This window comes from Hyla sarda, chromosome 2, assembly GCF_029499605.1.
Source record: "Hyla sarda isolate aHylSar1 chromosome 2, aHylSar1.hap1, whole genome shotgun sequence".
Taxonomy (NCBI): domain Eukaryota; kingdom Metazoa; phylum Chordata; class Amphibia; order Anura; family Hylidae; genus Hyla; species Hyla sarda.
This window is the reverse complement of record NC_079190.1, coordinates 39,038,022-39,065,409: the sequence shown is the minus strand read 5'-3', so window position 1 is coordinate 39,065,409 and position 27,388 is coordinate 39,038,022. Positions and strand designations below refer to the sequence as shown.

Sequence of the window (27,388 nt, the reverse complement as noted above, 5' to 3'; positions counted from 1 at the left end):
CCACACCACAAACCAGGAAGTCTTCTGGGGGGATTTGGGAGTGATCATATTTACCATTCATTGGTTAGAAGTTTTAGCATGTCTCAATGGAGTGACTCATGGCTCTAACACTATATAAGGGGCTCATACACAGTCAGCAACCAGCAGAGGATCAGTGCATAAGAAACCAAACATGACACCTAGAATATCAGCCATCATTGTGTTGTTGGCCGGTGTCACCTTTTGTTATTCCATCCCTATTCCGGTGGAGGACAGCGATGAAGTCAATGAGAAAGATCTTCGCTTTGCACAGGTATGCATGGTCCTTTTACATCTTATCTTTATATTCTCTCATTGCAAATGATACTTCTTGGAGTTATGTTGTTTAAGTATAGTGATTATAGCCTGTTTGCTTTTGTTATTGTATCTTAGACATTCATATTGAGGGACATTTATCAATGTTTGCTTATGTATTCTTTTTTTTAGTAATTTTTTCCTTACTTTTTTTTGCTTATGTGTGACTTATTTATCAACTGGTTTCAGCCTGTTGATAATTTTCTTTCACGTAAGCAATTTTTCCTTTTTTACTTTGGTAGTAGCTTTTTCTGCTCCATGTTTGAGCTGGAGTAAATTTAGTCAATTTTTAACCCTGTTGCGACTTTTTTTGCGCAGTTGCGACTGTCGCAGTTAATAAATACCAGACTACCCGTAGTCCATTTTAAAATTCTTACTACGTACGACAATTTTGTGACAATTATAGCAAAGAAAACCTGACTAAACCCGTTGATAAAAGTCCATAATTATGTCCATAAGCTATGGAGCTTAGGCTGCATTCACACCACGTTTTAACAATACAGTTTCCGTATCAAGTTTTTGATGAAAAACGTATTCCTCAAAACCTGACTAAACTGTATCAAAACGTGTGTACAAATTTTAACCCCTATAGAGTTAAAAACCGTATATGGAATGATGTCCGGTTGCATCCTTTTTTTAAGAAAAAAACTTATACGTTTTTAACTTTTCACTCCATTATGAATAAAGTTTCACTTGTTTGATTGAATACCCCCCCAAAAAAACTGTGCAAAGTAAAAAACCGTATGGTGCAAACCGGATGGAACCGTACACACATACGGTTCTCTATGGTTCCCATTGACTCCGATGTTAAAAAAACGTATATGGTTTCAATACGGTTTTTCACCGGGACCAAAAACCGTAGTAGGCTACAGTTTTGGGTACAGGAAAAAAACGGACAAAACCGTACAAGACGCAAAACGGATGCAACCGGATGCATCGTTTGGCATACGGTTTTCAATGGAGAGTCAATGCATACGGTTTTCAATACGGTTCTGTACGTTTTTCAAATTGAAAACGTATACGGGAACTGTATTGCAAAAACGTGGTGTGAATGCAGCCTTATTACACCTATCAGTATAAGGGGGTACCGATCCATGTTCGGCAAGGTTAGGTTGTTATGTTGTCCCGTGTGGGACTTTCTTCATTTAAGCCTATGGGTGTTACGGAAAGTGCGGGTCACCTCTCATTGAGGCTTGCCTAGAAAATTGGGAATTGAATCCCTATTCTGCTGAGAAGTTGGGGTCCCAAAAGTAGAACCCCCGTTTATCAGACATTAATCAATATCCTGTTGTTACACCATGTCGTTGATAGAAAAGCCCTTTAATAAGAATGGGGGAGATTTATCAAAACCTGTGCAGAGAAAAAGTGGTGCAGTTGCCCATAGCAACCAATCAGATTGCTTCTTGAATTCTTAAAAAAGGCCTCGGAAAAACAAAAGAAGCGATCTGATTGGTTGCTATGGGCAACTGCACCAATTTTTCTCTGCACAGGTTTTGATAAATCTCCCTCAGTAACCCTATTTTAGTATTGGGTTTATTTGAGGTGACTCGTTGAATAGAAACTCATTGAAAAGTTGAGCAATTGCCAATAGCCACCAATCCAGGTCCATATCTCATGTATTTTAGAGACCTGTTGGAAAATAAAAGCAGCGACCAAGTAGGGTTTCGGGATTTCCTCAGCCCTCTCAGAAAAGGTGGAGAGAACTTGCATAGTGATGTGCCCCCCACATAAGGTCGCCACCTTGCTGGTATTTTACTGGCACAGCCGGTATTTTGGCTACCCTGCCGGTATTTTTTATATTAAAAATAACGGCAATGGAATGGCCGGTATTTATCCAACCAATCCTCCAATTCCCAGAAAGTTGCACCTTATAGTATACTAGCGTTTCCTAACCAGAGCACATCCAGCTGTTGCAAAACTACAACTCCCAGCATGCCCAGACAGCCAACAGCTATCACGCCTCCTCCCATAGGCTTGCATTGAGGGGCGGAGCGTGACGCCATACGCTGCCGGCCGTGTGGTCGCCGGTAATCAGACCCGGAGCGAACACGCGCAAGAGAACTGATTACAAACGGGGTACCGCGTGCAAGATCACGGGGGTCCCCAGCTGCGGGACTCCCGCGATAAGGCATCTTATCCTCTATCCTTTGGATAGGGGATAAGATGTCTAAGCACCGGAGAACCCCTTTAAAGATGGTTGGAGTTATGGTGCGGTCACCAGGCCACGAGGAAGGCCTAATTTTTTTCTCTTTGCTATAGGTCTCCCTCATACCTGTCCATTATAATCTATTAAATACCCTTTTACTTCATCTCTAGAAATATCTAAGCACTTTGTACAGTTCTGCATCCAACCCCATTGGGTTTCTAAGAAAGAATGGAGCTAATAGTGTGGTGGCCCAGCTAAAGGAGATGCAGGCCTTCTTTGGTCTGGATGTGACGGGTAAGCTGGATGACGAAACGTTGGAAATTATGAAACAGCCAAGATGTGGAGTTCCAGATATAGGAGAATACAACTTCTTTCCAAGGAAACTTAAATGGCCACGACACAACCTCACCTACAGGTATCTCTATCATTGTTCTCCATTTACTCTGTCTATACTAGAATGGGTCAATATTGTAAGCTTCATTGTATATTAAAGGGGTGGAAAACTTTTTTTTTATTTTTTATGTACTGGTGCCAGAAAGTTAAACAGATTTGTAAATTACTTCTATTAAAAAATCTTAATCCTTTTAGTACTTTTTAGCAGCTGTATGCTACAGAGGAAATTCTTTACTTTTTGAGTTTTTTTTTGTCTTGTCCACAGTGCTCTCTGCTGACACCTCTGTCCATGTCAGGAACGGTCCAGAGCAGCATAGGTTTGTTATGGGGATTTTCTCCTGCTCTGGAAAGTTCTTGATACGGGCATCAGGTGTCAGCAGAGAGCACTGTGGAAAACACGAAAAAGAAATTCAAAAAAATAAAGATTTTCCTCTGTAGCAAACAGCTGCTAAAAAGTACTGAAAGGATTAAGGTTTTTTAATAGATGTCATTTACAAATCTGTTTAACTTTCTGGCACCAGTTCAGATCCCCCACGATCTCCCGAACGGCACCCCGGCTCCCTGCATGAAACGAGCATTTTCGACCAACGTAGGAAGCGGCGGCCAACATGCATTTCTATGGCATAGCTGGAGATTGACGAAAACATTGCTTCGGCTCTCCCATAGGGCTGCATGGAGGGGGAGTGTCGGCCGCCGCTTCCTGCGTTGGTCGAAAATGCTCGTTTCATGCAGGGAGCCGGGGTACCGTTCAGGAGATCACGGGGGACCCCAGTGGTCGGACCCCCCGCGATCTAACACTTATCCCCTATCCTTAGGATAGGAGATAAGTTGTTACATCCCGGAGTTATCCTTTAAATTTTGAAAGTTTATCCACCCGTTTATTTTTACTTAGAACTTTTTAATATAGTGATAGACGGTAGAAAACATATAGTTTGAATATTTACGAGGGGAGATGTGCAGCCGACAAAAGAGGATTTTTTTTAGCAGGTCAGAACAAAGCGTTCAAATGAGTGTAAGGCTAAGTTTCCACTTGTTTTTTTTTTTCTGGCAGTTTTTGGATATCTGCCACTGAAGTTTTTAAGCCAAAGCCAGAAGTGTACCATATTTTTCGCTGTATAAGACGCACTTATACGGCGAAAAATTGGTGCTTCTTATAAGGCGAATACACACCTATCACGGCGGTCCCTGCGCCTATCAACGGCCGGGACCCGCGGCTAATACAGGACATCACAGATCGTGGTGATGCCCTGTATTAACCCTTCAGACTCGGCGATTAAGGCTGACCGCCGCGTCTGATGCGAAAATAACACTAACCCGGCTGTTCAGTTTGGCTGTTCGGGACCGCCGCGGTGAAATCGCGGCATCCCGAACAGCTTACAGGACACCGGGAGGGACCTTACCTGCCTCCTCGATGTCTGCTCCGTGCTGGGATCCCCTGCATGGCCAGCACTCTCCTTCGTCGTCATCACGTCGTCGCGCACACCGTCCCTTCATACAATAGAGCGATACCGGAGAGTGAAGATACCAAGCAGCAGAGACGTTCCGGAGAGACGGGGACACCCCGGGGACGTGGCGACAGCGATGGAGGGCGACATCCAGGGCAGCGGTGACGGGTCAGGAGCGGCGGGGACACGTGAGTACTACCTCCTATACCAGTGGTCTTCAACCTGCGGACCTCCAGATGTTGCAACATCTGAAGGTCCGCAGGTTGAAGATCACTGTACTATACTTTACATTGTATTTGTTTCAGAGTCTTTATTTTCTAGATTTTTATCCTATAAAATTTTGTGCGTCTTATATGACGAAAAATACGGTATTCAAAAGGAAGGAACATGTAAAGGAAGGACTTACACTTCTCCTTCTCCTCCACTTCTGACTTTGGCTATGTTCACACTGTTTGGGTGTTACTCACCGAGCGGCAGGAAGAGGCTCCCCCACACCCGTCCCTCCCGCATCGGCTCCCGGCTCACGCCTTGTAGTGGTGAAACAGCTGGAGGCACCCTGTTAGGAGAACTAAGGGCGGAAGTTGGCCCCCCCAGCAGGCATCAGTGACGTGGTGCCTGCTGGGGAAGTCTGCCTTGTAGTGAGCACACTACCAGGCAGACTAAATGCCATTTTAAAAATAGTTAAAAAATAAAGGCAGGGAGGGTGTTAGGGATAGAAGGGCAATAGGCAGGGACAGAAAAAAAAAACATGATCGCGGGAGCTACCCTTTAAGTCATTTTATGATATAGAGCAGTGTTTTCCAAACTTTGTGTTTACAGCTGCTGCGAAACTACAACTCCCAGCATGCCCGGACAGCCTTCGGCTGTCCGGGCATGCTGGGAATTGTAGTTTTGCAACAGCTGTAGACACACTGTTTGGAAAACACTGATATAGAGTTAAAAGTTTAATCCTCCTTTTTACAAACCTATTAGGGGAATGTGTTTTCTGGCCAGTAACTCTATTTATTACGTTTTTATTTTCTAGAATTGTTAACTACACCCCAGATTTACCACCCGCAGACGTGGACAGGGCTATTAAGAAAGCATTGAAAGTATGGAGTGATGTCACCCCATTAAACTTTACCAGACTGCGCTCCGGCACTGCTGATATTATGGTTTCCTTTGGAAAAGAAGGTACGTAATTCGTAAGATTACAATGAAGATTCCCATTGGAGACACTTTATTGGAGAACTGCAATTTTAAAGGAATACTGTATTGTAGGAATACTGTAGTGCTCTCTGCTGACACCTCTGTCCATGTCAGGAACTGTCCAGAGCAGGAGAGGTTTGCTATGAGAATTTGCTGCTACTTTGGACAGTTCCTGACACAGACAAAGGTGGCAGCAGAGAGCACTTTGGTCAGACTGGAAAAAAACTACAAATCTTCCTCTGGAGCATACAGCAGCTGATAAGTACTGGAAGGATTAAGATTTTTATATAGAAATAATTTACAAATCTGTTTAACTTTTTGGCACCAGTTGATTTGGAAACATTTGTTTTTCACCGGAGTACCCCTTTAACGTTGGATGGTCCCTCCACATGTATGGTGTGCCATGTTATGTGTTAAGCCTATCAGGCTGTATTTGTGCGAGAGGCCTGAATATCTTCTGCCTCCTGCACTTCTGGGGGGGGGGGCATTAAGGAATTGTGTGTAGGAGGCAGGGGTGTATAACACGCGGGGCGTACGTAATGTTTTTGCGGACCCCTCCCAACCCTACATTTTTCAATTTATCCATTACAGGGTATGCCCTCTAAAGGTCTGCCCTCCATTGCAGTTATGAGCACAAATCTGACCGCTTTGTTAAAGGGGTACTCCGGTGGAAAACTTTTTTTTTTTCTAATCAACTGGTTCCAGAAAGTTAAACAGATTTGTTAATTACTTCTATTAAAAAAATCTTAATCCTCCCAGTACTTTTTAGGGGCTGTATACTACAGAGGAAATGCTTATCTTTTTAGATTTCTCTGATGTCATGACCACAGTGCACTCTGCTGACCTCTGCTGTCCATTTTAGAAACTGTCCGGAGCAGCATATGTTTGCTATGGGGATTTTCTCCTGCTCTGGACAGTTCCTAGAATGGACATCAGAGGTCAGCAGAGAGCACTATGGTCATGACATCGGAGAAATCTAAAAAGATAAGCATTTACTCTGTAGTATACAGCCCCTAAAAAGTACTGGAAGGATTAAGATGTTTTAATAGAAGTAATTTACAAATCTGGAACCAGTTCATTAAAAAAAAAAAAAATAATAATAAGTTTTCCACAGGAGTACCCCTTTAAGTTAAATGTTTTTCATACAGGTATGTATGTATCATTATTATCACAAGCATGAGTGTGAAGCCCCGAGTACAAGGCCAATCACATAGATACAGTGTAAGGGGCTTACCTGTCCTTGCTCCACCGACTTTTTCTATTTACCGATCAACAATGATGAGGAGGAGTTTGAATGCAGCAGTGGCTTCTTTCAAAGTCTGTAAAATTGAATGGCTAATCTATCTCTGCACATGGCTATCACTGTCAGCCCCATAGACTTTCAATAAAACCACAGTGGGCATGCCCAACTGCTCTTGTATTAAAGGGGTACTCCACTGCCCCAGCGTTCGGAACATTTTGTTCCGTACGTTGGTTGCAGGCTGCGGGGGTCATGACATCACGACTACGCCCCTCATGATGTAACACCACACCCCCTCAATTCAAGTCTATGGGAGGGGGCGTGGCGGCCGCCGCCACGCCCCCTCCCATAGACTTGCATTGATGGGGTGTGGTGTGGCGTCACGAGGAGTGTGGCCGTGATGTCACGACGCCCGCACGCAGCGTTCTGAACAAAATGTTTCCAACGCTGGGGCAGTGGAGTACTCCTTTAAAACTCCCCCTCACTGTGGATGGGCAGTGATGAGGAAGATGGGTCTCACAATTTAGGGGTCTGTGAGTGTCTGGCTCTGGTTAAATTTACAATAAAACCTCTTTGAGAAGACAATTGAAATTGAAAGGTGGTCTTCTATGGGGGTGGTCTTCATGAAAATGGCACCATGGAGAAAGTAGGGTAGACAATCTATTGCATAAAATTTCACTGTATGTAACTTTACCACATAATGGGATATTTATCAATACCTGTGCAGAGTAAAGGTTGCCCAGTTGCCCATAGCAACCAATCAGATTGCTTCTTTCATTTTTCAAAGGCCTGGTTAAAAATGAAAGAAGCAATCCGATTGGTTGCTATGGGCAACTGCACCGCTCTTCCTCTACACTGGTTTTGATAAATATCCTCAAAGGGGGAGATTTATCAAAACCTGTGCAGAGGAAAAGTTGCTGAGTTGCCCATAGCAACCAATCAGATCACTTCTTTCATTTTTAACAAGGCCTCTGCAAAATGAAAGTAGTGATCTGATTGGTTGCTATGGGCAACTCAGCAACTTTTCCTCTTGACAGGTTTTGATAAATCTCCCCCATTGTGTTGTTTTTGCCCACTCTTTGGTTCGCCATGCCTACTCATGTGTCAGAAGGAAAATCGAATTGTCTGGCTTTTTTTTTTTTTTAACCCATTCACTCCCAAGGTGTCTTTAGATACTGATTTTTTTTTTCTTTTTTCTAGAGCATGGAGACTACTACCCCTTTGATGGCCCCAATGGTTTGCTAGCTCACGCTTTTCCCCCTGGAGAGAAAATTGGAGGAGACACTCACTTTGATGATGACGAAATATTCACCAATGACTTTAAAGGTACATCCCGGTTCAATTCTAAAAAATCAGTTCTAAACATTGATCATTTATCAGATCCATCTGTACAAAATCTTTGGGGGGGTTGGGGTTGTTTGGGGGAAAAAAAAAAAAAAGAAAGAGAAAGGTTCTCACGTCAAGACAAAGCAACTTAATTGAATCTAGTATCCATACACTAATGCTATAGAAAGATAAATCTTAATTCCTATTCATCTAGGTCAGTTTTCTCCACTGTAACCAGCAGCAGCTGGGAAGCCACTGGTTGGAGACCCCTGATGTACTTATTCCAGTACTAACAAACCAACAGAATCAATGGAGTCCCTTAAATGACTATATAAATATTAATTTTATTGATATGCATAAAATAACAGCAATAAAAAGGAATAGCATAACAAAAAAAAAAAAAAAAAAACACAGCGACTTCACCGGAACCACTGCATAAAAGATAGATGGTAGAATGTGGGTAGGAGTTACTCTGGCATGTAATACAATACAGAAAAGGGAGCAAACAGCACAATGCATAACATGAGTAAATATAAGTATGAAAAAGGATAAAGTGCCTTATGCCTAAAGTGCCCATAAGTATTACAAAGTAAAAGTTACATCAGTGCATAACCTAGAAGGTATACTACCCAGACAGAGCAGGAGAAATACAGTGCAGGGACCAAGATGGCGCCACTCCAACGCGTGTTTCGGCAAGCTGATGTTCGTCGGGGAGTACTAGTAGTTATGGTCATGGCTTTGGTCATACTTTACCCATGAGATTAGTGGAGGAGGTAATTCTGATATTTGATGCTATAATGGGAAACATCTTTAACACAGTAACTGAGGATTTGATGATTTATAAGTAACTACCATAGAAATACATTGGATGAATAACTAAAAGTGAATGTAACTATTTTGCAGGCTATAACCTGTTTATTGTGGCTGCGCATGAATTTGGCCACGCTCTGGGCCTTGACCATTCCAGAGATCCAGGATCCTTGATGTATCCAGTTTATAGTTACGCGGATACCACCGGCTTCGTTCTTCCTGATGATGATGTGCAAGGGATTCAAGAACTATATGGTGACTATAGCATCTTGTGTTCATTTCTTTAGGCCATATTTAAGATTAAAGGGGTTATCCAGGAAAAAACTTTTTTTTATATATCAACTGGCTCCACAAAGTTAAACAGATTTGTAAATTACTTCTATTAAAAATTCTTAATCCTTCCAATAATTATCAGCTGCTGAAGTTGAGTTGTTGTTTTCTGTCTGGTAACAGTGCTCTCTGCTGACATCTTTGCTTGTCTCGGGAACTGCACAGAGTAGAAGAGGTTTGCTATGGGGATTTGCTTCTACTCTGGACAGTTCCCAAAACAGGTGTCATCAGAGAGCACTTAGACAGAAAAGAACAACCTTAACTTCAGCAGCTCATAAGTACTGAAAGGATTAAGATTTTTTAATAGAAGTAATTTACAAATCTGTTTAACTTTCTGGAGCCAGTTTTATATATATATATATATATATATATATATATATATATATATATAAAAGTTTTTCCTTGATAACCCCTTTAACATATGAATCTATGATACCGTTAGTTCAGGTCAATAGACCTGCGGTCAGGCTAGGTCTTGTGTCTGTAATGATAAAATGTGGCCCCGTGATGCCTTTCTGTATGTGGTATGGTTTGCATAGGGAAGCATTTGTTTAATAAATTTTTACATCTATTCTAGGACCTGGTCATAGAGACCCAAACCCAAAACACCCAAAAACACCTGAAAAGTGTGACCCAGACCTAGAGATTGATGCAGTCACTGAACTAAGAGGAGAAAGGTTTATCTTTAAGGACAGGTTGGTAGAAAGCATTGATTTTGATTTTATTTGTTTATATTAGTTGTTGTTAAAAAGGTTGTGCCATTTATTATGGCAAAATTTTTTTTTTATATATTAACTGGCTCCAGAAAGTTAAACAGATTTGTAAATTACTTCTATTAAAAAACTTAATCCTTTCAGTACTTATGAGCTTCTGAAGTTAAGGTTGTACTTTTCTGTCTAAGTGCTCTCCGATGACACGTGTCTCGGGAAACGCCCAGATTAGAAGCAAATCCCCATAGCAAACCTCTTCTAAACTGGGCGTTTCCCGAGACACGTGTCATCAGAGAGGACTTAGACAGAAAAGAACAACCTTAACTTCAGAAGCTCATAAGTACTGAAAGGATTAAGATTTTTTAATAGAAGTAATTTACAAATTTTCAGTGCAGTGAAGGAATATGAATAATTGGCACTCACCAGTCTTCTCTAAAAACAGCTTCTTTATTGAAATATACTCACAACATGAAATGCAGTCAGGGAGAGGGATCGGTGCAGGGGGGGTAAGTAGTTGGACAACTACTACTTACCCCCCCCCCCCCCTGCACTGATCCCTCTCCCTGACTGCATTTCATGTTATGAGTATATTTCAATAAAGAAGCTGTTTTTAGAGAAGACTGGTGAGTGCCAATTATTCATATTCCTTCACTGCACTGAAGATTTGAACTTTGTTATTCAATCAGAGCACCACCACATCCCTATGGATTTTCCTAGTTTAGTCCGGTTTAGCCAGTCACAGCAGTGCCGAATATCACACCTTCATTTTTTCTAATTTACAAATCTGTTTAACTTTCTGGAGCCAGTTGATATATATAAAAAAAAGTTTGTTTTCCTGGAATACCCCTTTAAGGCCAGTACACTACCAATAGAGGCATTACCAATTGATAGCTTGTGCTCTGGTGGACCAGGGGCATCCATGTATTACATAGATTTCTTTGTTATACTACATTAGCGGAAATGGCTGTAGAAATGCCTTGCTATGGATTCCACTTACCTGCCCCTCTGGGGCTGTCTCTTATATTAAAGGGATACTCCCCACCACTGGGACCCCTGCAATCTCTGTGCAGCACCTGACATTAATTTAGGATGCTGAGTGCAGGCGGCGGGGGTCATGACGGGCACGACACTCGTGACATCACACCACGCCCCCTCAATGCAAGTCTATAGGAGGGGGGGTGGCGGCCACCATGCCCCCTCCCATAGACTCACATTGAGGGGGTGTGGCGTTGGGCATGGTCCAAACATTGGGGCAGCGGAGTGCACCTTTAAAGGAGGTGTACCAAGACAGCCCCTGTCCCTGTGACTTATTGGTGCATATTGACATTCTAAAGGCATCCCCTGCTTTAGGACTCTTCTCATAAGAGAGAACAGACAGCTGCTATTAAAGAACAACTCCGCCAGACCAGGCCTAAACCTCAGTTACATGGTAGCCCGTTTATTTGAATGGGAGTGATGCAGTCCTTTCTTTGTTTCTTCTGTATATGACCCTGACACTAGTTACCCTTACAATATATATATATTTTTTTTATAGTGATGAGCAGCAGGGGCCATATTCAAATTCTCTATATTTTGCAAATATATTGACGATTATTCGTCCTATGTTCGCAAAATTCACATATTCACTATGTTTATTCACTTTTTTTTCCATGCGAAAAATTTGCATGGAAAATTATCATAAAAATTTGCATGTGGAAAAATGTACAATTTGCATGGAAAATTTGCATAAAAATTTGCATGTAAAAAAAAAAGAATATTCGTCATTACGAATATATAGCACTATATTGTAAATATTCGCGAAATTGCGAATTGCCGATATTCGAGATAAAAATTCGCATTACGAATATTCTTGCTCAACACAAATTTTTTATTCTCTTTTTTTTTTGTCCAGGTTCTTTTGGAGGGTTCATCCACAGATGACAGATGCAGAGTTAGTTTTGACTAAGTCTTTTTGGCCTGAACTTCCAAACAAAATTGATGCTGCTTATGAATATCCACAGAAGGATCTGGTATACATATTTAGAGGTGTGGATCAACTTTGCTATTACAGTGAAATCTCTTTAAGCTGACCACACAGATGTGCGCAAAAAAGTTTTTTTTTTTATGGGTGTGGTTAAATTAAAGAGAAATGTATACAGGAAATAGGATAAGGTGTTTAAAGGGGTTATCCAGGAAAAAAAACTTTTTTTCTTATATATGAACTGGCTCCAGAAAGTTAAACAGATTTGTAAATTACTTCTATTAAAAAATCTTAATCCATCCAATAATTATCAGCTGCTGAAGTTGAGTTGTTCTTCTCTGTCTGGCAACAGTGCTCTCTGCTGACATCTCTGCTTGTCTCGGGAACTGCACAGAGTAGTAGAGAAGTTTGCTATGGGGATTTGCTTCTACTCTAGACAGTTCCCGAGACAGGTGTCATCAGAGAGCACTAAGACAGAAAAGAACGACTCAACTTCAGCAGCTCATAAGTACTGAAAGAATTAAAAAATAATAGAAGTAATTTACAAATCTGTTTAACTTTCTGGAGCCAGTTGATCTATAAAAACAAGTTTTTTCCTGGATAACCCCTTTAATGGAGTCAACAAACATATACAGCAGTGGTCTTCAACCTGCGGACCTCCAGATGTTTCAAAACTACAACTCCCAGCATGCCCGGACAGCCGTTGGCTGTCCGGGCATGCTGGGAGTTGTAGTTTTGCAACATCTGGAGGTCCGCAGTTTGAAGACCACTGATATACAGCATATAGATAATGATAAAAGAGCCCCAAAAAAAAAGATATCCTTTGTTGTGTGTCAAATCACTGGTCCCCAGCATCATTCTCCCTTTGTTTCTAGTCCTCAGCAAGGCTACCCATCTCATTCCTAGTCCACACTATGGTTCCCCATATTATTTCTGGTCCACAGCATAGTTCACCATCTCATTTCTAGTCCAGCGCATAAAACAAAATGCAGAGGCGCTCCATGGTGCAGGCTTGCTACAAGCTAAGGACACGGGGGGCTGACTGCACCCTTCCTATGTGGATGTGTAGAGCGGCAAACGACTTCAGCAGTGATCAGGAATACACCGGTGCTGTACAGGACTTCATACATGGGAGCCACCAGGTAACGTATAAAAACTTTACTAGAGAACCATGCAACGTGTTTCACCGCACAAGCACAGCTTCTTCAGGGATATCAGGTATTCCGGAGGAATTTAACCCTTTCAATTTCAATGCAATATCTCAATACAACAAATACAATATAAAGACATGAAAAAAATGCATACATATTAAGTATGAAAAAAGGCCATTAAAAAAAAGAAAAGAAAAAACGTACATATAAAAATTATCTTAAAAATATATGAATACTTATATATGTGTATTCACCTCCATGCACTTACATAAAATAAAAGGGAGAGAAAAGGGGAAAAAAAACAAAAAAAAAAAAAAACAACACAGCATAGATGGATATATTGATGCGGACACTACTTATATAACTACCCTAGAATAGAACATCAGATTAACGTACATTTTCGATGGTTAACGTACATTGTGATGGTCTCATTTAGACCATTGGGGGTTAACGTAGCCAACTTATGGATCCAAAAAGATTCACGATTGATTAAACGTTGGAATCTGTTTGGACTCCAGTATAACCCCTTTTAGTGATTCCAGATTTTGTTGGTGTACATAGTTTTTATACGTTACCTGGTGGCTTCCGTATCTGAAGTCCTGTACAGCGCCGGTGTATTCCTGATCACTGCTGAAGTCGTTTGCTGCTGTAGTCCAGAGCATGGCTTCCCGTCTTGTTCCTCTACTTAGTATGGCTCTTTATTTCATTTCTGGTCCCATCTTCCTGATCCGAATGGTGGTCCAATATTTTAGTCCTGGCTCCTAGCATGGCTCCCCAAGTCTGTTTTGGTCCCCAGCATAGCTCCCCATCTCATTCCTGGCCCCCAACGTGGTATCCCATGTCTTATTATTGGTCCTCAGCATGACTCCTCTCCCCAGTGCAAGACGTGGGTTGCATCCTCCAAGCCTCTGACAGCCTCCCTCCTTCTGCCTCCTATCCAATTGCCAACATCTCTCAATATGCCCACTCCCCTCATTAAAATTCATAAGATCCCTACGCCCATGTGATTGTGAGGTGGGCAGGAGGATGGAGGCAGGCATGCTGGGTCCCACCTCCATTACACAAAGCAAGCCATTTCCACATTAGCAATACAACGAACATCTCCGATGGCCCATCTGGGTAAGTGATACCTCATTGTAATCCAGCTTCCCCACACTATAACCCTGTGTATTGGGTTTCATGTGGGTGAACCCACTGTCAGTTTCCCTTTAAATTCTGTTGGCTCTGACGAAGCCATTCATCAATGTTATAATTATTCAGCAAGAATTTTATGTTATTTTCTAAAATATTTTAATCTTGTCTTTTCAGGGAAAAAGTTTTGGGCTCTCAATGGATACGATATAATGGAGGACTATCCTAAAAAATTATATGAGCTTGGTTTTCCAAAAACTCTGAAATCTATAGATGCAGCTGTTCATAATGATGCAAATGGCAAAACATATTTCTTCACTGGAGAAAAGTATTGGAGGTAAGAAAACCAATAACGTCATTAGATTTACTACATCCTTAATTTCTTATTAATCCCAAGAGAGATTGTCCAAGTGCATAGAGTGATAAAGTCTCTTACCCAGGATCCCCTCTTGGTCTGTAGGACCTTGTACATTCCTGCATTACGTGGACAACCTATTGACTTCAGTGGGCACAGTCAGCGTAATGTTTAATATCCCCTTTGGTGGCGCTGTAGTGAAGTATGATAACTGGAGATTGGTCTGGTGGGGGGTGTATGGTAGCCAGACTCAGTCTTTATTCCATGTACAGTACAAATTTGGCATTACATTTGGCCATGGAACCATTGGTACGACCATTTCTTCAACGTGTCCCAAGAACCATTTTTCAACACGACAATCCCAGACTGCATGTTGCTCATTCTACTGTGAGGAGCCTGAGTGAGCTAAATGTGCTACCATGGCCTACAGCGTCACTGGACTTCTCTGGTCTTTCATAGAGCACATATGGACTTTCATTGGTCGGCAATTGCAAAGGGAGCTGCCAGGAGAAGATCCTGATGATTTACATCTACATCAATTATCTTAGTGCATTTAGAGTGGCAGGCTATTCCTTAGGCAGCCATTGATAACCTCATTTATAGCATGCCAAGGCGTGTAAGTGCGTGGATTTCTGTGCATGGCGCTCATACTCCATACTGAATAAATTGAGGTTTTTGTTGAATGTTTGTTCATTTTTTCATCACTCACATATCCCTACCATGTCAATCGATCCTGTAATTTCCATAATTCCATCACTTTTTCTTCTTGGTATTGCAATTTCAATGTAATGTTGAGGAGTAGATATAGTATATGAGATGAGTATATATATATATATATGTGTGTGTTAATGATTCATCTTTTCTGTTCCAGCTATGATGAAGAAAGTATGAGAATGGATAAAGGATACCCCAGGCTGATAGCAGATGACTTCCTAGGTATTGGGGAAAAGGTGGACGCAGCTTATCGAAGAAATGGTAAATATGGGGCTACTGTTTTAATGATTATATCTCCTTAGAGTGTACTATAGTGTATGACAATTTATCCCCTATACAAAGGACTGCTCAGACCCCCAGCGATCTCCTGCACTACACCACAGCTGTGGCCGATGCACCCCCTCCATGCATCTCTATGGGAAAGCCGGAGATACAGCATTCGTGTATCTCCGGCTCTCCCATAGACATACATGGAGGCGACGTGTTGATCATATTTTGTGCAGTAGTTGACAGTCACCTTGCACTGAGTGAAGATAGCTCCATGCACAAGGAGAGCAGGGTGCTGGGCAGGAGATAGTGGGAAGGTCCCAGCAGTTGGAACTTGATCACACACTTATTCCCTATCCTTTGGATAGTGGATAAATTGTCATACAATGCCATACTCCTTTATGGTGTTAAATCGCATTACTTAATTTAGGTTAATTCTTAGTCAGGTCTAGAAACCCTTTGACAAGAAATAAAAACCCAAAATACCAACCACAGTATAAATCTGGAATAGGCCAATGATTAGATCTGTGGATAGGCTGTAGAGATCAAGAAAATCTTTGGAGAAACTGATAGTGAGAATCTCCTAACATTGCATTACACTGGTTCAGCCTACTATGTTTAAAGTAGAATTATCAATATTTCTTCAATATGGGGTTAAGGCCATTTGGGCGCCTTTCAGCCCTCTCAGGTGATTGGAGGAATACATACAGTTCTGGTGGGGGCCTGGTGTTGTCATCATCACCATTGGCCATTATGGTCTTAAGGATGTTGACCTTGTCAACTTAATCAACCCATATAACAGAGACTGGTAACTCACTAGGGACTCAAGTGTTGGATCCCCAAAGGATTCTGAAAAAAGTAGTGATAAGAGACAGAGTCTTATGTGAGCTCTCATTCCATAGATACCATAACCACATATACCTCTATTTGTTGTAGGTTATATCTACTTCTTTAATGGACCCCTTCAATTTGAATACAGCACCTGGAGTAAGAAAGTGACCCGATTACTGAAGACCAACTCCATTCTTTGGTGTTAATTCTGGGCATAACCACTGTTCTCCATCACGGCAGACCGCTGAGGAGCCATGTGCCAAGTTTGCCGTCAGGAGCCTGTGCTTTATATGGCGCAGGATTTACAATGAATATTACTAATTTGTCTCATGGTCCATTCTGTACAACGCACAGACACTACAGACGTTCCTTGCTTGCTCTTTTATTTTGTATCATGTTGGTATGAGTGATGTTAGTTATTTATAGTTTTTATAACTTCCAGAAATCCAATATGTTACTATTCATTTTATTAGAAAATATGGAGTGAAGTACTCTGCACATTGTGTCACCATAGGGATTTTTGACAATGTGGGGGTAAAGTGCAACTTCAGTTTTTGAGTAAATGTTACCCAATTGCTATTGTGTGGTATAGGTGGTAGTCTAGCACCCACACTGATAAGCTGATTAAAGGGGCCACGGTGCTTGTGTGAGTGCTGCATCCTCTTCATTGCCTTCCAGGCACAGTTCCATACATGCAGCTTGTCCTATTGAAGTAGGGGATTTGAAGCTCTTTCTTAGAAAACAGAGCACTAACTCCCTATGGAGATATATTAACACATTAATCAGCTATTTTGGACACTTAAAGGACCCTGTTAGACCTCCATATATTTGGAGACCATTGTTGTAGACCATCTATATTAGTGGTCTCCAAACTATGGACCTTCAGATGTTTGGAGACCACTGCTGTAGACTGTAGACCAGTGGTTTCTAAACTGCAGACCTCAAACTATTGCAAAACTACAACTCCCAGCATGCTGGAAGTTTTAGTTTTTCAACAGCTGGAGGTCCACCGCTTGATCTGATCTAAAACAAACTTCTATCTTCCCATAGCTAATGTCTAATCTCCTGCATATATCAATGCATGTCCGCACTCTCAATATAGAAACCTATAAGTTATAGGGCAGAGCCCTTATTAACCATAATACTGCTGGCAGAGAACAAGCCGTGACCAAATTATTGGACCACTGTTTTGGATGATATTTTGGATGATATATTTTTTTAGCTATTTATTATATCTTGTTTTATGCAGTATAAGGTTTTTGGTCCAAACTTTGTTTCTTTTTTGGGGTTTATCGTATTCATAAGTATACTGTGTTTTTAATGTAGAATAATAACTTGTGTTTGTAGCATAAGTGTCGGTGTCAACTAAATTAACAACATCCATGATTTGGAAACTTTCACAAGTGCTGTCTATTCAATAGGAGCTTGTGATGACCCTGACTGCTTTCTTTCCTATGGACAGGCGACAGATCCACTTCAGTCACTTGTATGTTCACTCTTCATATGTTTGTATTTTTGCAATTTGAAAATAAAGACACCTTGTTTTTGATATTTTTGTGTAAATTCTTGAGGTAAACGCCACAACGTAAAAAAAAAATGCTTATAACACATTACAGGACCTTTGTGTGCTTTGCCAACTTCCCTGATGAAAGCAAAACCCAGGAATATGACTCCTTGGTTGGCAGCGAGTCCTGCTGTGTCCTTCCATAACCCAGTGTGGATAAAGCTGAGCGAGCGAAACATCGACTCCTCATACAGGAATTACTCAGCGTCTGCCGCTTTATTCACGAGTCAGGAAATCTAAGAGCAAAGTAGTATACGGCAATGGGCTACAGCAATTGCAGGCTCATGGAATCTGCAATTCTTCATTGTCTATCTACCTATTTATCTATCTATCAACAGTAATTACAAGAAAAGAGGTTCTGCAGCACTCCACCATGGGACTGGTGACCCATGTAAAGATTCAATGTGTCACCGGTCTCACACCGGCTTCTTCAAGCATACACGAGGTAGTAGGTGCATTTATATGGTGCAGAACTCAAACAATTACCGTAATATGATGTCAATAAGACAATTAGTGAATAAATCTTATAAAAAAGCAAGTACAGCTTATAAAAATTACAAAAGTTACAAAGTGCATAATTGTGCGATTACATACATACATGACTAGGTGAAATCAAAACATTGTATAAGTCACTTCGATACATAATTCAAAAAAGAACCCCATGTGTAAATTATGTGATCATAATTAAAAGCAATTAAAAAGGAAGAGGATCGCTCCACTCACCATATAATCACCGCCATCACGTCGTTCCCATGTGCAAATTTTACTTCTTTGTTTAGTGTAGTAAGCTGGCAGCCAATGGAGTGTTCCATACCCACTCACATGGTCGTGCCGCTTGCGCATGTGCAGCAGATGTTATAGTGCTCTGCTGCGCATGCGAGAGAATGTATGGAAGTGACTTATACAACGTTTTGATTGCACCTAGTTGTGTGTATGTAATCGCACAATTATGCACTTTGTAACTTTTGTAATTTTTATAAACTGTTTATAAGATTGTTATCACTAATTGTCTTATTGACATCATTTTAATTGTTTGAGATTTGCATCATATAAATGTGTGGTACCTACTACCTCTTGTATGCTTGAAGAAGCCAGAGTGAGACCGGTGACACGTTGAATCTTTACATGGGACAATAAATCACTCTGAAATTACCCTGGAGTGCTGTAGAACCTCTTTTTTTGTAACTGGCTAAACAGCAGACCGTGACCTGGACTGCATGTCCTGCTGGCACCCACTACATTTTGCACTCTTGACCAGGTTGTGCTGCTTTCCTTGCTTGGATATCTATCTATCTATCTATCTATCTATCTATCTCTCTATCGTCTATCTCATATGTATATGTGGTGGCCCAGTACGGGAGGTGTTACCCCATACCCTTGCTGCCCTGTCAGGTAGTCTCCTGCAGTGTCCCCTGCCCCCTGCATCTGTTTATTGTAATTATATATGATCCCTTTGTTGTATATGTAAGAGTGTTATATCTTTAAGACTGTTTACCATGTGATTTGTCATGTGATTGTTACCCAGGAGGTATCAGTGACCAGGTGACCTAGGCATGACCAATGGGACCCCACCTGAGCCTCCCCCATATAAGCCCTGGGTGGAGCCTCTGCATGCTCTATTAGTCTTTGCTGAGGTCCATTCAAGTCGTGCCCAAGTGTGTGTCCAGTCTGCAGCCACAAGCTACAAACCTGCAAGTAACCCACAGTCACAGTCTTGTCAGTCACAAGTCAGTCAAGTCAAAGTCATCTGTCTAGTCAACGTGGCCACCTCTACTACAAGTCCCAGCAAGCCCTTAAGGTCTCTGAAGTCTCTGGTCACCTCCTTGGGCCCTGGCTGAACTGTATAGACTTTTCGACCCATGTCTAACCTCAGTAAAGCTACCATTGTCCGTAACTTGGCGTTGGAGTCAATATTGCTCCCTGTGCCTAGCCCAGGATCCAGCGGTATACCTTCGGGTGGTATTGAGGATAAACCACGCCCTGGCATCATGAATACAAGGGGTTAATGCCATCTGCCCCTAGGGTAATTCCATCTGCCCTTTGCATCACACCCTCTACCAAATATCTATCTATCTATCTATCTCATATCTATCTATCTATCTATTTCATACCTATCTCCTATCTATCTATTTATCTAGAGAAAATGGAAGCAGATTGCAGCACTCCAGAGAAGGGATCAAGGTGAAAAAGGAATAATTTTATTCCATTATCACCCATTTTATCGCCCAATGCGGCCATTTTCAAGCAACCAAAGTAATAAATCCCATGAATGGACTACAGTAACCAGAAACACTCTGAGCAAATAATGACATTCAAAAAGATTGTGTGGTGGCCCGGTACAGGAGTTGTACCCCTGTACCCTAGCTGCCCTGACACGCATCCTCCCTGCAGTGTCCCCTGGGCCCCCTGTATCTGTTTCCCTTGTATAGTTATCTTTATGCTGTGTATTGTATATAAAAGTCTTTATGAACCATGCGATTAACCAGTGTCATGTGATTGTAACCAAGTGAGGTATCAGTGACCATGTGACCTTAGGGTGACCTATGGGACCCCTCCTAGTCTCCCCCATATCAGCCCTGGGAGGAGCTAGCTCGCTCTCTTGATTTCCAGTTAAGTATTTTCTGAGGTCCAGTGCAGGAGGCCTCAAGTCAACCATGCAGCCACAAGTCTACAAGTCCACATCCCCCAGGTCCAGGTCAGAGCCTGGTAAGCAACAAACAGGGTACAGTCAGTCTCAGTCAAGTCAGTCAAAGCCAACCTGTCTTCAGTCAGCGTGGCCTGCATCAAAATTGTTCCAGTCCACTGCAAGTCCCAGCAAGCCCTAAGGTCTCTGAAGTCACTGGTCACCTCCGTGGGCCTGGCTAAGCTGTACAGACTATTCCACCTGTCTAACTCAGTAAAGCTACCGTTGTTCTGTAACTTGGCATCGGAGTCATTATTGCCCCCGTGCCTAGCCCAGGATCCAGCGGTATGCCTTCGGGTGGTATTGAGGATAAACCACGCCCTGGCATCATGAACACAAGGGGTTAAAGCCATCTGCCCCTAGGGCCATTCCATCTGCCCTCATCACATCCCTCACCTCAACTTTTGGCATCCTACGAACAGGATACGGGTGTGCGCCTTATTTCCAAAGTACTACCCCAGTCTGAACTGTATCAAGTCTCCGGTGCCCATAGCCGTCAGTATTACCACGTTACTGCCTGCAAGTCTGGTTGCAAGACTATTCACAACCGGGTGCCTGCAAAATAGAGGGGGAATATCCATTACAGTACCCCATTAGTCAAGTCAAAGCTTTAGCAAGCATCTTGAAGGGGAATGGACCTTATTTCTCTTAAAGTGACAGTGCACTCAAAAATCAACAGAATGTCTGATCCCAGCACCACAGATCAACTGGACGCCAGCGCCCCTTCATCTCCAGCAGCAAGGTCGTCACCTGCTCCAGTAGCCAGGGCCTAGTCCCCCCTGCCTGCAGTCAACATCAACAGTCCTGGTGTTCATGGGGAACCGATATTCATGGGGAACCCTGTCCTTCCTACCTACAATGGAGACCCCTTCATCTTGAGGGATTTCAAAGAGAGGATCCAGAGTTTGTTTGTCTTTTACTCTTTCCCTCCTAACCAACAGGTGCAATTGCTCACAGGACAATTACAGGGACCAGCGTTAGAGGAAGTCCGCACCTGGCCAGCCTCCAAGAAGGCGACTGTAGAGCAGATCTTTGAAGGACTGTAGCAGGTATTTGAGTCACATTCTCCATCAGAGGTACGTCTCCGGTTATATGAAAGGCGACAAACGCCAGGGGAAACTTTGAGAGCGTATGTTGTAGCTCTGCAGAATGCCCTAGAGACTGTTCAGAAATTAGATGGTATAACTCCTGAGCAGGGCAACAAGGTGTTAATGGACAGATTTATTGATGGGGCTCATAATAAGTGGGACAAAGCCCAGCTGAGAATGTAAGCGGTCCAAAACTCCAAAATGTCATTCCCCGCTTTCAAAAGACTGTCTATCCAAGTGATTGAATCAGGAACTGAGTTAGAGGAAGTTTGTACACCCCTTGCACCCGTTCAAGAGCCTATAGGGGCGGTAGCTAGACCTATACCACGGACGGAGCCATCCGCTTCTGTGTCGACTACAGGAAACTGAACAATGTCAAACATAAAATGCGAACCCAAGGATCGAAGAGTCACTGGTGGGCCTCAGGACGGCCACTCACTTCTTCACCCTGGACTTAACCAGTGGATATTGGCAAGTGCCTATGGCCGTGGAGGATCGGGAGAAGACCGCCTTCGTGACACCCATGGGATTGTTCAAGTTTAAAAGTATGCCGTTTAGGCTATGTAATGCCCCCGCTTCGTTCCAGCATCTGATGGAAGGGTGCCTGGGCCATCTGAATTTTCAAAGTGTCTTATTGTACCTGGACGATGTCACTGTGTATTCCAAGTCTTACCAGGAACACCTCAGTCATCTGTCAGATGTCTTTCAAGTCTTAATCAAGCATGGACTGAAGATTAAACCACCAAAGTGTCATTTGCTCAAACTTCAAGTCCATTACTTGGCTCATGTTGTCAGTGCAGAGGGAGTCCAGCCCAATCCTGAAAAGGTGAAAGCTGTCAAGGACTCGCTTACCCCGTGCACGGTGAAAGATGTCAGGAGCTTCCTGGGATTTTCCGGCTACTACCGCCGCTTCATTCCCCACTTCGCCCAAATTGCAGAACCTCTCACTGCTCTCCTGCAGGATATGACGAAGGAGAACTACAATGGAAGACTACCTATTGAATGGGCTGAAAAGCAAGAGATAGCGTTCCGAGCTCTTAAATGTCTGCTGACAGAACCACCCATCTTGGCGTATCCAGACTACAGTCAGCCGTTTCGGCTATGTACTGATGTCAGTTTTGAAGGTCTGGGAGCTGTCCTGTCCCAAGTCCAGGAAGGACAAGAGCAAGTGATCGCATATGCCAGTCGTAACCTGCGAGGAGCAGAGAAGAATGATGCCAATTACAGCTCATTCAAGATGGAACTTTTTGCCCTAGTATGGGCAGTGACCGAAAAGTTCAAAGACTATTTGGCTTCCACGCCTTTTACTGTCTACACGGATAAAAATCCATTTACCTACTTGAACACTGCCAAGTTGGGTGCTATGGGCTTCAAGATTAGCCAATTACAGTTTCACCATCAAGTACAGAAGTGGCAAGTCAATGTCAATGCCGATGAACTGTCTTGGATGACCCCCGGCAAAGAAGCACCCGTCAAAGACGTGTGGGAAGACGTGGAGATGCCCCCATTTTACCAATGGTTCGTGAACCAGAAGGTTGTGACCAGCCTCATGGACAGTGAACCCAGGTACGGAAAGCTTAAAGAAGACCTATACACTTGAAAGACTCTTCAGGATGAAAGTCGAGTCATGGGGGATCTGTTGGACTACCTTCTGGCGACGCCGGGCCCAGTGTGATTATGAACTGAAACGCCTGTGGAGACAGAGAAAGCGACTGTTTGTGCACAAAGGACTGTTGTACCAAAATTCTTTGGATCCAGTCTCTGGTGATCGACTTCATCAGATTCTGATTCCCCGGAGAGATGTGGCGATGGTCCTCAACGCATACCATGACCACTCGGGACACATTGAGGTCTACAAGGCCCAAGCTACTGTCAGGCGAAGATTCCATTGGATCGGAATGCGGAGTGAGATTGAGAAATGGAGCAGTGAGTGTGCAGTCTTCAACGTCACCAAGAATGTGCGTAAGGATGCAAGAGCACCCCTCCATTCCATCCAGAGTAAAAGGCCCAACAGTTGGTCGTGCTAGACCATGTCAAACTGTCTCCTACCCGGTCTGGGTATACTTATGCTCTCCCCATGGTGGATCATTACTCCAAATGGGTTGTCGTAGTACCCGTCAAAGATCTCACATCCAAGACAACAGCCTAGATGTTCTACTCCAAATGGGTGAAAACCCATGGGTGTCCAGAGTCTGTCCTAACTTACCGGGGAACGGCCTTTGAGGCCCAACTCTTCCAAGAGCTATACCAAATCTATGCCTGCAAGAAACTCCGGACCACCGCCTACCACCCTCAGGGGAATGGACTTCATGATATCAATAAAGTCTTTATTCATATGCTCTGTGTCAAGACAAGAAGAGTGGTCCCGACTACTGCCTGAGTTGCTGGAGATCTATAATAACACAGTCCATTGTTCTACAGGGTATACCCCCTTCTACTTGATGATGGGGCGACATGGGCACTTGCCTAAAGACTGCATGTTTGAGCTACAGGCCCCGATCAATAACTCTCCACAAGCCTCTCTTGAGTGGGTCTCTGACCATCAGAGATGGATCCAAGAAGCCAAAGATATTTCAGTAAGAAAATGGGCGATTATCACTGTCCTGCCTCCGCCAAACCCCTTCAATTGGTGATAAAGTCTGGCTACAAAAGTCCCCACGAACTCACAAATTTTGAGACAGAACCCTCTAGGGTGACGGCCATACGTTACCCCGAGACTGATGTATGTGAGGTACAAAAACCTGGGTATGAGCCACAGGTCATCCATCAGAATCGTATCAAGCATCGTCTCAAAGAAGATCTACCTGTGTTCCCAGCACCGCCTCCTCCAGATGTCAGACCTGTGAGGGTATACGTTCCTGGCGAGGTGATCCACCCATCTATGGATTTCCCCATGTTTTCACCAAACCAGCCGTCAATCTTCTGTGTGTCTCCAACCTCAAGACTAGTTCAACCCAAGGTAGTCACCACACCAGTCCCAGTCCTGTCACCGTTTGCTCTGGCCTATACACCTGCCTCCCAAGTACTGACCATGTCTCCCACATCTCCAGCACAAATGCCATGAGAAGCCTTACTACTATATATGAGGCTGTATGAGAAGCCTTACTACTATATAGGGGCTGTATGAGGAGCCTTACTACTATATAGGGGCTGTATGAGGAGCCTTACTACTATATAGGGGCTGTATGAGGAGCCTTACTACTATATAGGGGCTGTATGAGGAGCCTTACTACTATATAGGGGCTGTATGAGAAACCTTACTACTATATATGAGGCTGTATGAGAAGCCTTACTACTATATAGGGCAGTATGAGGAGCCTTACTACTATATAGGGGCTGTATGAGAAGCCTTACTATATATGAGGCTGTATCAGAAGCCTTACTACTATATAGGGCAGTATGAGGAGCCTTACTACTATATAGGAGTCTGTATGAGGAGCCTTACTACTATATATGAGGCTGTATGAGAAGCCTTACTACTATATAGGGCAGTATGAGAAGCCTTACTACTATATAGGGCAGTTTGAGGAGCCTTACTACTATATAGGAGTCTGTATGAGGAGCCTTACTACTATATAGGGCAGTATGAGGAGCCTTACTACTATATAGGGGCTGTATGAGAAGCCTTACTACTATATAGGGCAGTATGAGAAGCCTTACTACTATATAGGGCAGTATGAGAAGCCTTACTACTATATAGGGGCTGTATGAGAAGCCTTACTACTATATAGAGCAGTATGAGAAGCCTTACTACTATATAGGGCAGTATGAGGAGCCTTAATACTATATAGGGCAGTATGAGGAGCCTTACTACTATATAGGAGTCTGTATGAGGAGCCTTACTACTATATATGAGGCTATATGAGGCCCTGTGGTTTAGACATAGATGATGCCCCCCTTGTTATGGTTACAGGACAATGTTAGCTATATCCAGCAATATCAGCTTTTCGCCAGACCCGCAGCCCATTAAGCACTCATATACTGGACTTCAGGTCTGTATTGTATACTCAGAATATCATCATTTCACATTGATGTAGCCTACTCTCACATAGAATATTATGACTTTACATTGGTATTGCACACATGTACATAATTTATAATATCATATAATTTCAAGTAAAGTATGAATAACCTACTCATTCACAGTATATTATGACAACAATTAGGTATTAAGATATTATGTTGTCATACAGTTATTACTTACCTACATATAAAATTGTGGGTTATAGAAAAAAATGGTCTCAGAGGCGCTGCGCAGAAGTGGTCACAATTGAGAGACAGCACAGGACAATTGAATTTATTTGACACAACGGACAACGCGTTTTGGCACACAAGGAGTGCCTTCCTCAGGTCCAAACATACAGTGCAATCGCCAGCAGACCAACGCCAGCACCGCACTTCACAGGAACCCCACAAGTGCATTCTTGCATTTTACCACCCCATCGATTGCACTGTTTGCTTGAACCTGAGGAAGACACTCCTTGTGTGCCGAAACGCGACATCCGTTGTGTCAAATAAATTCAATTGTCCTGTGCTGGCTCGAGTCTCTCCATTTGTGACCACTTCTGCGCAGCGCCTCTAAGACCGTTTTTTTTCTATAACCGACGATTTGCTAAACTGGCTCTTTCGCAAGGGTCCAGTCCCGTTCAGAGTGCGGCAGCCATAACCTACCAAAACCCTACACACACCAGCCTACAGTGAGCTGTGACCCCGGGAAACCTGGGATCAAGGCTTGCTATCCGATCTAGTGAGTATATCACTTAGTTGTGGTGGAGAGTCACACCAAGTCGGTATACGTAAACGAAGGGAGCACCCCCTGTCTTTTTTCTCTCCTACATCCCTTACCTACATATAGAATATTATGACATTGCATAAGTATTACCCACTCATACATGGGATATTATGACATCACATAGCTAGTACCCACTCATATATGGGATGACATCACATAAGTATGACCCACCCATACATGGGATATGATGACATCACATGGGTATGACCCACCCATACATGGGATATGATGACATCACATGGGTATGACCCACCCATACATGGGATATTATGACATCACATAGCTATTACCCACTTATATATGGGATATCATGACATCACTTAGCTATGATCCACTTATATATGGGATATTATTACATCACATAGGTATGACCCACCCAAACATGGGATATTATGACATCACCTAGGTATTACCCACTCATATATGGGATAATAGGACATAACATAGGTAATATCCACTAATAAATGGGATATTAGGACATAACATATGTATTATCCACCCGGGGCATTGCCAAATCCTGCCAGACTGGCCACTTCAAGGTAAAGGTATGCAAAAGAGATGTGTATGATAGATTTAAGTAAATGTGATAGATGTGTGCATGTATGATGTATGTATGATAGATGTGTGTATGTATGATAGATGTATGTGTGTTTGTACTTATGATATAGTAGATGTATGCATGTATGTATGTATATAATAGATGTGTATGATAGATGAGGGGTCTGGAGGAGGAGGTAGACAGAGGGGTCTGGAGAAGGTGGACACAAGGGTCTGGAGAAGGAGATGGACAGAGGGGTCTGAAGGAGGACAGAGGGGTCAGGAGGAGGTGGACATAGAGATCTGGAGGAGATGGATAGAGGGGCCTAGAGGAGAAGGCAGACAGAGGGGTCTAGAGGAGGAGGCAGAGAGAGGAGTCTGGAGGAGGAGGCGG

The 27,388-nt window shown here is 42.8% G+C and overlaps 1 protein-coding gene and 1 long non-coding RNA gene across 3 annotated transcripts in view; one reads left to right on the top strand and one right to left on the bottom strand.

The window, feature by feature from the left end:
- Window positions 1–27,388, bottom strand: part of LOC130358394 (uncharacterized) — a 100,519-nt gene that overhangs the window by 23,506 nt on the left and 49,625 nt on the right. The gene's annotated exons all lie outside the window — the stretch shown is intronic.
- LOC130358391 (collagenase 3-like) lies at window positions 137–17,863 on the top strand. Its single transcript, XM_056561578.1, has 10 exons — window positions 137–292; window positions 2,650–2,894; window positions 5,342–5,490; window positions 7,946–8,071; window positions 8,975–9,136; window positions 9,789–9,906; window positions 11,813–11,946; window positions 14,341–14,500; window positions 15,390–15,493; window positions 16,436–17,863. The coding sequence occupies exons 1-10, from the start codon at window positions 173–175 to the stop codon at window positions 16,534–16,536; spliced, it is 1,419 nt and encodes a 472-aa protein (XP_056417553.1). The 5' UTR covers window positions 137–172; the 3' UTR covers window positions 16,537–17,863.

Coding starts and splice junctions, on each gene's coding strand:
- LOC130358391 (XM_056561578.1), top strand. CDS start 173: ATGACACCTAGAATATCAGCCATCATTGTGTTGTTGGCCGGTGTCACC. Junction 5,491..7,945: donor GGTTTCCTTTGGAAAAGAAG/GTACGTAATTCG, acceptor TCTTTTTTCTAG/AGCATGGAGACTACTACCCC. Junction 11,947..14,340: donor TCTGGTATACATATTTAGAG/GTGTGGATCAAC, acceptor TTGTCTTTTCAG/GGAAAAAGTTTTGGGCTCTC.